Raw genomic sequence first — 10,416 nt, 5'->3', positions numbered from 1 at the left:
AGAGTTGTATTGTCATATGCAGAGTAATACCACACCATGACATTCTTATTCTGTTCACTTCCTTGAATAATAAAGTAGGCAATTAAAAAATAACAACAACAACAAAACTACAGGAATAGAGCAATAAGGGCAATAATAATGAAGCACTAATATATGAATACAGTAGACTTACATTATTAGCATATGATGGAGGAGATGAAGTGAAAGAAACTGTAAACATATGAGGATGACTATCCCATCTCAAACACCATCTTGTAGGAATACACTTCTGGACAAACCACCCCCCTCACTCTTTTGATAAAATAAATATGGGATAAATCAAAATCCACAACAAGAGAACTGGCAGCAGCAGATGATTACTTTTGAGGGTGTGCATAATATGCGACCAGGTCATTAATTTATTTTATTTTACCCTTTGGAAGATTTAGGTTCGTTTTATTAAACACTTTCTCCAGGTTATAGGCCACATCAAATGTTATAAAAACAAAAACAACTTTAAATCATTTATATTTGTCTTTTTTTTCCAAATATCACAAACACCTGGCACAACCAATCATGGTTCACCTGTTTTCTGAGTTTGGTCATGTGACCTTTGCACGTTCGGCCGCAATTGGTAGTTACCGAAAGCAAGTGGAAAAATGGCCACCCCTTTATATTCCAATGTAATATTAATCAGTATCTAGTTGAGACAAGTTGGGGCGTATAGAATGTATTATCAAAAAGAACATTTTTGACTTTACTGTTGGTGATGGAACTTTGGGGTGTGATTTCTTTGTCTTTGTTCCTTGATTTATGTTTTATATGCGTGCATGCCCCTGATTACATGGCTTTAACACCTGCTCCCAATTGACAATGAACAGGCACCTGAACTGGAGCCAATCAAGCTTGGCATGCTGGTCAAAAGGACCAATCACAATTAGGGGTGGAACTACTCTCCCCTTTTTTAAAGGACAGTGGGTATTTGGGAAAGGTGGGTTGTAGTTGCTACCTTGGATGTGTGATCCCCTGCTGAAGGACTACATCGAGAGATGGCGGCTGTTGGATCTGAAGGTGCAAGTGGCGGAGGCCTTACTGATCCTCAGCCTGCCAGCAATTTGTGTGACTTTTCAGCTTCTACGGTTGGTCAAATTTGTGACCAACCAATAAACTGTCTGATTGAACTCATGTCTGTCATTTATCAAGCACTGCTCTTCCTCGCGATAAAAAGTACCAAAGGGTGGTTGTGAAGGGTAATTTAGGAGGTTTAAAAATTCAGTACAGTTAATGTATTTATGTATGTATGTAGAAATGATGCTGTTTGAAAATGAGTTGTCTATCCTCAGAAATTCCAGTAGTATGGTTAAAATGCATTTTTATAAATGCAAACAATTTCCATTCAATAATAGGTTTACGTTTCAACAACCAGGATCCAATGCGATGGTTTCATTACAGACGTTCACAAAAAGGGTTGTTCTTCTTTTTCACCGATGTGGGAAATTGGGAATGATTTTATGTTATGGTAAAATGTACAAAACAGTGAAATCTTATTTGGCCTAACTGGGACTTTGCTACCCACTAACCAACTGAATCTACAACAGATGCCGCTTCGATGACATTTATTTGACCACTTCTTAGGCAAGTTTAGATTTCAACTTTTTTAGATTTGATTGAGTCAAAAATTAATAATGTGAGAACATTGGCATGTAATCATTCTTTCAACTTTCTTGTATTGAAGGAGTGTTCCTAAAAACAAAAGCCACTGAAATACTTTTTGAACAGGCATCTCGACAAAAACAGCAATTGTACACATTGCAAGTTTTAAACATGTAAATGGTAAGGGAAATGATGTGTTAATGCAAAAACAAAGAGTTAGCTGTCAAAAAAGGGTGCTGTTTGTTAAACTAAAAGGACATGCTGATGTAAATTCAAAAAAGCCATGAAACCAATAAGTAGCATTCAATAAGAGTAAAAATTGAAACCATATTTCGGATTCCACTAGTAAGAGCAGGTTTAAAAAAAATTCCATCTGCTTTCTCCGTACGTGTAAAACAATCAAAAGAAACAAATGCAGCTTTTAAACAGAGCACACTCACATGGGTCTTGTGTCCACTCTTGACTCAGCAACACTAAATTACCTTATCCATGAAATAACACCAGTAGCCTTTCAAGAGTATTTCCATCAATTTTTAAAGTCTTGCTTGTAGACATGCAGGTACAAACGTATTCATACTATCCTAATTCCATCCTTTGTTATTGCATTTTTGATTTAGAACCCCGTCTGATACAAACAAACCTGCCAACGTGGGAGTTAGCATATAGTTTCCAAAGCCTCGTTGCGGGAAAAGGATTTCACAGTGCTGTGAAGAGAATATAGAAAAAATGTCTAGGTGGACTGACTTCACAAAAAAATTTGCTTGAATAATGCTGAAACATGTCACTTCATTAGCTGTGTTTACCTCGAAGTCCCTGCCAGACGATCTCGACTACAGAAGGAAAATTTCACCTTGTTCACGAGCCACTCTCTAGTGGGGAAAAACAAACAAGTCATTGTTAGGCATGCTTGGGACTATTATTCTAGCTGCCTCGAGCCAAGACTAACACGCGCATGCTGGGGATATAAAGTAGAAGAATAAGCAGAATGATTCTGGACCTCCTCGTGGTATATCCCTTGTTGAATTGAAAAGTGGCCTTGGGATGCCAAACCAAATGGAAACATATTTTCAAACCCAGTTTTAAAACAATTAAAGGAAATTTAGTGGCCAGGAGGGTGAAGCAAAAGTATGTCTTGCCTCAGGCGTGGAGTTTGCGTGTTCTTCTTCAAAAAATGTAATTTCACTACTACATCTGTTGTAATGTTTAATTTTTTTTTTCCTTAATAAAAATAGCCATCCATTTTCAAGATCCGCTTATCGTCACAAGGGTCGCAGGCTTGCTGGTGCCTATCCCAGCTGACTTTGGGCAGTAGGCAGGGGGCACCCTGAACTGGTTGCACTTGCAAGCTCCACAAGGGAGCTAGCTGAATTTAAACTCGGGTCCCTGAACTGTGAGGTGGACGCGCTAACCAGTGCGCCACTGAGCCGCCCCTCGTACATATAAATAGCCTTTATTAAAAATAAATAAATAAATAAATAAATACAAATAATAAAAAAAGAAACATATTTCCAATTGACAGAGCAGAAACTGTCCACAGCACACTGATTTTGATTCAGTAACTGCTTTGGTCTAAATATCAAAAATATAGGCAAAGATGAACGATTATTGTTGTACAGTCAGCCCCAAATGCTTTCAGGTGTGATCAAAAACAATCAATTATGTGAAATCAACAGAATTCTTAATGCTCATTTAATCGATTATCTGGTTATGTGAAATCTTTATCCCTAGTGTCATTTTCTTCATTCGCGCTCCCTCTGTATCCAGAAAGACATCAAGGAAATATATTCAATATAGCCAAAAGAGCTCAGTTGAAATAGTTTGAAGTTTTAATTTACATCAGATAACTTACGAATGTTTTTACATTCGTTTAACCGCTACAAATGAAAGCAATGATGCATAAAATTGACTTCAGCAAGCTTCCCTTTGCAGTTTGAAGCTACAATGTGCAAAACTGATGAATGCTGTATTATTTTATTATTTGTTTTTCTACAGGATTTTCAATAAGGAAGGATGCCATACAGATTTGTTTTTTTTTTTTTTTTTTTTGGAAATCATGATTTTTTTTCTTGTAGCATGAAAACTACTGTTGGAGTGGAGTACCTACAATGACATCTTTTATTTCACAAGCATGTGTGTGTGCGTGTGTGTGACACATATAGTCTTGAAGCCCAAATTTCCATGTACTATTTACAGTTATTTCTATAAAGTTCAATCTTAAGGGATCCTCAATAACGGAAATTGAAAAGATGTACTGCAATTTTTTTTAACACTCTTCTCTGTCATTCAATTATAAAAAGAAAATGGTAATAAGTTTTGGGTACATGTAATGTGATGGATGATGTGAGTAATTTGAATGATTTATTTATTTTTTTTTTTTCCTTTTTTTGGCGTCGTCAGACATGTCCTGAGATATGAAAGGCAAACTACTTTAGGCCACTTTTCTTTGGTGGCCTTGGTGTGTCTCCTGGACCGCAATGGTTTGTTTAAATGCACTGATGTCATTCATCACATCAGCGGCTCCGTGGTTGGTGGGGGACTCATCTCTCATACTCTGCTGGGAATGAAATCTGAAGAAAGAACTCTTTGTGATGCTTGTAGCTTCATGTTACCACGGCAGCAATGACATGATTGCGTAGCAGTATCGAACTAAGCGAAATATCAACCACATACACGTGAAGAATACAATTTGCTTTCTTTTGTGAAATCATGATTGATTGTACAAACAGAGTAAACCAAAATTTTCTCCTCTCTTCGTATTTCACAAAGCTAATTTTGTCCACGTCAGTGAGTAAAAGGCCAGTAACAGTTCATGATCTACATTGAAGGTTACATAAGATAGGGTGTCCCATAATATTTTCCCCAAAACCTCAATAACATGCCTAGTAAGCAAATTAAATTAATTGATTGTGATGTCCATGTATTCTTGTTCTGTTATGAATTGATGGGGAGGAGTCACTGTTGTTGGGGCGGTCACATGAGGTAGGAGGGACAAGGGATGAGGAAGAAAAGGGGAACGGGCTTGTCAAGTTAGTTAAGAGTGGGCGTGAGTTGTGGCCAACAGTAGCTCGTTCTAGGGTTCGTTATCACATTGTACTGGTTGAAAATAAAAGTGTTGGAGCCATGCTGACGGTGACCCGTGTCATTACATTGTTGGAAATATGCGGGCGACTTGGTGGACCAGTGGTTAGCATGTTCGCCTCCTAGTTCAGAGCCCTGAGTTCGAATCCAGCTGGCTCTGGCCTTACTGTGTGGAGTTTGCATCTTCTCCCCAAGCCTGCATGTGTTCTCTCCGGGCTCTCCGGCTTCCTCCCACACTCCAAAAACATGAATGGCAGGTGTATGGGACATACTAATTTTGTCCTGAAGTGTGATTGGATGCCTGAATGGTTGTTTTTGTTTCTGTGCGCCCTGCAATTGGTTGGCAACCAGTTCAGCTACCCAAAGTCAGCTGAGATAGGCAGCAGTAAGCCTGCAATGACAGCCTCTTATTTTGTTGGGCGTAGGGTGCAAAATATAAAATTCTAGCATGACACATATTTTTTGTGACAAATAGAAGCTTTTTGGTAACATTTGGCAAAAAGGATACTATTTGATTTTTAAGTGAATCCATCAAACGTCCTCTCTAAATGGCTGTATTGTCTACCTCACGATGCTACCTTGCCTCCGGCCTGCAAGATTCTTTCGGCACAGCATTTATCGCGCAAACAAGAATGAGAGAGCCCACGTTAGGTAAGAACAGGCTGTGGCATCAAACAACCTGAACAGCCTGAAGTGAGAGAACATTATCCCTGCTGCACTGTTCAGCTGCTGTGAAAAAGTAGCCACCAGCACACAGGCACCACAGTGTTGCTAATAACTACAAGTATATGATGTTCACGATCTACAGATGATGATAATAAAAATTGTTTTAATGACTGGAAGGTCAGTGGTGAAATGGGAGCAAGGGCAGAGTCCTATCAGTTTCATCAAACCCTGGGAGATGCAAAAGAAGATTCAGTTTAGATGTGTGCCTACTGTTGCTTCTTGGCATATCAAATCCTATGGTGTGATGGAAGGTAAGGGCTTGCTGTTGCTGTTGGGTAACTCCATTTGTGTACTTATACTGTGCAGTATCATGTTTTGGTTGATACGCAGCTTTTTAATGACTGAAAATAAATTTACAAAAAAGTTCACAGCCAAACAAATGACAAGCCACTGCCTTAGAAAGAAACACCCCTGAATTGATTGAGTAAAACACTAACCAATCGGAAGCCGGTGTGTGGTGGTTTGCCGATGACGTAATATGTTTAGCCAGTGAAATCGCTGTGCTGGGTATCGACCTCTGCGAGCCGCATCGCCACATCCTCCGTGTCCGTGGCGGAGGGATACTATATAAACAAGTCGCCATCAGGCTTTAAAAGGCAGAGACTAGTTGTACAAACTCAGACAGGGAGTCAACTGAGTGGGTTAGGGGTACCCTTACTCTAGCCGGCAAGCATTCATGGGGAAGAAAAACTTACCTGGAAACTAGAGACGTGACGTCGACATAATCATTTTGTAACTCGCTAGAAACGCTGCACTTTGACAGTTCTCCAAGCGGAAGCCTGCTATCGCAAGAAAGACGTGCTGTAATTTTCCATGTAAGTAAATTTTTGGGTCAACCAAAGCCATGTCGTAATCGCTCGATCAAGCATCTGAGCCCGGGTGGGTATTTTCTAACGTTTCCTTGCATTTTCAATTGATGCCATTAAATGTTAGTCACGGAACATTTGTCGAAATGTGTGGCTCCAGCCAACAAGCTAAGTACCTAGCACCCGATGTACGTGACTACGCTAATTTGGCGTTTTCTTTCTTTTATTTTTATTATTATTTTTTGTGCCTCCGCCACGATCCTTTAATCGCTTCCTCTTTACGACGGACCATGGTAACCACCCTAGTTGAGTTGAGCCACATTAACACTCTCACCGTAGATTAAATACACAACGGAGCTGTCGATGTTAACGCGCATCACTGCAAATTGAAAGCTAATGCCATTTATTCTCATTTTCTACCTTGTCATCTGTGCGTAGAATGCACGCATTTATCTCCAAATATCCTCGAGCAAAGCACAAATTGCGTGTCAAGCTTGTGTTTGTTACGTAATGACAGCATTCAAGCATGTGTCCTGTTTATAGCTCTGTGAATGCAAAGTCAGAAATAAGGATCCACTCCGTGAGCGTTTTGTCACAACATGTCTTCGACATCCGCGTGATTATTGCGCACTTTTCCGTTTGCCCACATAGGTTTCAAACGCCTGCCTTTCGTCTCTCACACAAGACCAATGAGGAACACTATACTCACACAGTGACTAAGTGGCTTATTTTTAGCGGGGCTCATATCGTTGAGACTACAGAAATTGCAAATGAGTTGACCAATCAAGACTAAGCCCTGCTCCTCCACCATAGTACGTTTTGAAATATTTGTACCAACATCAATGATGGGAGGCGTGTTAATGATGAATCTTTACTGCTAGTTGACGGAGTGGACGAAACTGCTTCTCAATTTAGTTTCACCCACTTGTCAACGATACCTACAAGACTAATTTGGGCAAATTCCAAAGTAGAAATTGTCCTGTGATTGATCGGTCAGTGGTGTAGTTCGCTTTTGCCCTCAAGTTAGCTGAGAATAGCATCAGCTCCTCGTGACCCAAAGCACAATAAGAATTGGATGGAGTTTGTATCAATAGGGGCAATTCAATTGACCAAAAATGGCTGCATTATACACAGTGTGTGCCACTGTGAAGTAAACATTTTTGATTAGCAATCTTCTTTGAATGTATTTGCAGGTACGTTTGATTTGTATCCTTCCATCCATTTTGGGCATTTGTAGGGAAACTGTGAACTAGTTGCCAGCCAATCACAGGGCACACTGAGGCAAATGATCGTTCACACTCACAGACACTCCTAAGGTCGATTTGGGGTGTCCAACGTACCCACCGGCACAGTGAGAACTCCACACAGGAGGCCTGGAAGTGAATTATGGTCCTTAGAAATGTGAGGCGGTTGTGCTAACCACTCTTGCACCGTGCCCCTCTCGTTTTGGTTTTATTTACTTTTTAAAATTTCAATTTCTTTCAACCCTTCACACCCATTAAGTTAGGATCGCATGTGCAAGTTAATATCCTGTGGCATCATGGAAAAAAGCCAAACCAAAGCGACAGGTACAATTCATTCTTGACTGATTACCACGCCACTATTTGAGAAGCACTGGTTTAAACATCCTGTGCTATTTTGAAAACTTGGGCTAAAAAGGAAACCCTTTAACACGAATGACAATACAGTTGTAATAATTTTAAGGTCTTACAATGTTTGTGGAAAACAGAGCTATTTTATGTTTCATTTGAAACTTACTTGTCATAGAAATTAATTTGAATAGATTTGAAGTTAATAAACACACTGAATTTAACATGCTATTAATTTCTTAAGCAAGTATGAGCAAGAATTTCAATAATGCAGAGGTAATGAGATGTATTTTTTTTTTTGTCTTACAGGATTCAGAACCTCTCCACAAGGATATTGGATTCACAAGAAGTCATTCTCAGAGTTTCTCTCTCGCCATCACCGCTGCCTTGAAGATTCTTTTATTTATTTTTTGTAGTGCTGTGAGGGGAAACGGAGACAAAAATCTCATCGCCTCTGAAGCAGCTATGCATCTTGAAATTCAAGTAGCACTCAACTTTATTATTTCCTATTTATACAACAAACTCCCACGACGACGTGTGAATATCTTTGGCGAGGAGCTTGAAAGTCTGCTGAGGAAAAAGTATGAAGGCCACTGGTATCCAAATAAGCCGTACAAAGGTTCAGGGTTCCGGTGCATCCACGTAGGGGAAAAGGTGGACCCTGTGGTGGAGCAGGCGGCTAAAGAGAGCGGGCTGGCCATTGAAGATGTCCGCAGTAACCTCCCTCAGGACCTTAGCGTGTGGATTGACCCTTTCGAGGTCTCCTACCAGATCGGGGAGAAGGGAGCTGTCAAGGTACTATATGTGGATGATAACGGCGAGAATGGCTCTGAGCTGGACAAGGAGATCAAGAACAGCTTTAATCCGGAGGCCCAGGTCTTCATGCCGATTACCGAGCCCGTGGGGGCATCGTCTGAGTCTAGCTCGCCCTCTCCTCCTTTTGGCCAATCGGCTGCCGTCAGCCCCTCGTTCATGCCGCGTTCGGCCCAGCCTCTGACCTTTACCACCGCCACCTTCGCCGCTACCAAGTTTGGTTCCACCAAAATGAAGAGTAGCGGCCGTAGCAACAACGGCACCAACGGTGGCGCGAGCAACAAGGCGCGCTTGTCGCCCGTCAGCAACCTGGGTTTGAATGTCAACACCCTGCTCAAGCAGAAAGCCGCGTCGACCTCCATGCACTCATTGTACGGACTGGGCCTCGGTCAGCAGCAGCAGAACGCTTCGGCTCTGTCCCCCAACGCCAAGGAGTTCGTATTCCCCGGCCTGCAGGGTCAGGCCAGCCCCGGGCCGGCCGGCCCCGCCGAGGCCTCCCTGGGACCTCTGCCGTACAACAATGCCTTTGATGTATTCGCTGCCTATGGAAGCCTCAATGACAAATCCCTGGTGGATGGCCTCAACTTCAGTTTGAGCACCATGCAGTATTCTAACCAGCAATTCCAGCCTGTTATGGCTAACTAAAACTCACTGTGCGGATGCTTATTTAAGAAGAGAGAAAAACAAAAGCGCACACTTTAGCAACTGGATGAGAGCGACTCATCCGTCAAACTCATGTGCCCAATTTGTGTGTTTACTGGAACCCCTTGAGTTTATTTCTACTTGGAAAGAATGCCCGTTGTTACAAACGCATCCAAGCTTGGTTACTTCGATTCATCATGCGACATTCATTGTCCTGTTGTTCCTATTTTTTTTTTCTCCAACCGAGCACAATAACTCTTCCCAACCCCCCCTTTTTTTTAAATACTCTAAGACAAAAAAAAACACATGCACACACAAGCTTTGAGTTTTGACCTTACATATTTAACAGTTGGTTAGACAAGGCTGATTTTTATAGTTGGCACTACTAAGTGGGGTTACCTGATCTTTTTCTAATTGTTTAATTTAGTACAAAGTTTGTAAGATATCAGAGTATATATTGTTTCTATGATATGGTGTTGCATTTATATCTTTTTACTACTCCAGTGATCTGTGATGGCTGCAGCAGCTTTTCCTTTTTTGTAAGAATTGTTAAAAATAAATTACATTAAAAAAAAAAAAAACATTGTGTACAAAGTATCCCTTTAGTTGTGGAACTCAAGTGTAGGAATATTTGATATTTCAGAAAAATGAATTGTATTTTCAGTTGAGGTACAAGATTTTGCTATACAATGGACAACAAATGTAATTGTATGTATATTAAATTTGTACCTACGTTGTGCAATACTTGAAAAAGAAGACGATTATAACAAAGTATTTTGAGTCAGTGTCTTACATGTCAAGAAGGACTGAAATAGTTTATATTGTTAAGTTTGTATTAAATGCTCAAAAATTATATGCTCGTCTTTATTTTTTTCTGTTTCATATTTGCACTCTGGTCTTTTTTAAAAAAAAATAAACAGTTAAAAGCTCTTGTTTTAAAATGAACTCGTTGTCTTACCTCCTTAAATATAGCACTTACCATTATTTAGCTATTAAACCACTTAGCAGTTTACAAAGCTAATAATAGCTGGGTTGTGCAGTCACCTGCTTGTCATAGGGGCACCCAGAGATTAAGACTCCCAATGTTCATGCTCTGTAAACCAAGATGCGACAGGCAGAGGTTGTCATAC

At 40.4% G+C, this 10,416-nt stretch overlaps 1 protein-coding gene and 1 long non-coding RNA gene across 3 annotated transcripts; one reads left to right on the top strand and one right to left on the bottom strand.

The window, feature by feature from the left end:
- Positions 1-2,231: 2,231 nt before the first annotated feature.
- Positions 2,232-5,769, bottom strand: LOC148409269 (uncharacterized). Its single transcript, XR_015868474.1, has 3 exons — positions 5,647-5,769; positions 2,436-2,501; positions 2,232-2,336 (listed from the first exon to the last, which is right to left on the bottom strand). It is a non-coding gene; the product is annotated as an uncharacterized LOC148409269 (long non-coding RNA).
- Positions 5,770-5,963: 194 nt separating this feature from the next.
- tob1b (transducer of ERBB2, 1b) lies at positions 5,964-10,139 on the top strand. Of its 2 annotated transcripts, none has more exons than XM_088439783.1 (2): positions 5,964-6,251; positions 8,141-10,139. In XM_088439783.1, exon 2 carries the CDS (start codon positions 8,297-8,299, stop codon positions 9,287-9,289), a length of 993 nt encoding a protein of 330 aa, XP_088295909.1. In that variant the 5' UTR covers positions 5,964-6,251; positions 8,141-8,296; the 3' UTR covers positions 9,290-10,139. The 2 variants fall into 2 exon arrangements, with proteins under 2 accessions (XP_088295909.1, XP_088295910.1); XM_088439784.1 differs by having other exon boundaries at positions 5,964-6,315.
- The last annotated feature ends 277 nt before the right edge of the window (positions 10,140-10,416 follow it).

This window comes from Hippichthys cyanospilos, chromosome 17 (genome assembly GCF_059441005.1).
Source record: "Hippichthys cyanospilos isolate Australia breed blue-spotted pipefish chromosome 17, RoL_Hcya_1.0, whole genome shotgun sequence".
NCBI lineage: Eukaryota > Metazoa > Chordata > Actinopteri > Syngnathiformes > Syngnathidae > Hippichthys > Hippichthys cyanospilos.
The sequence above is the reverse complement of the archived record's forward strand: the minus strand, read 5'-3'. Positions and strand labels throughout refer to the sequence as shown.

What these genes read in the sequence shown, in the direction of transcription:
- tob1b (XM_088439783.1), top strand. Translation starts at nt 8,297, where the DNA reads ATGCATCTTGAAATTCAAGTAGCACTCAACTTTATTATTTCCTATTTA.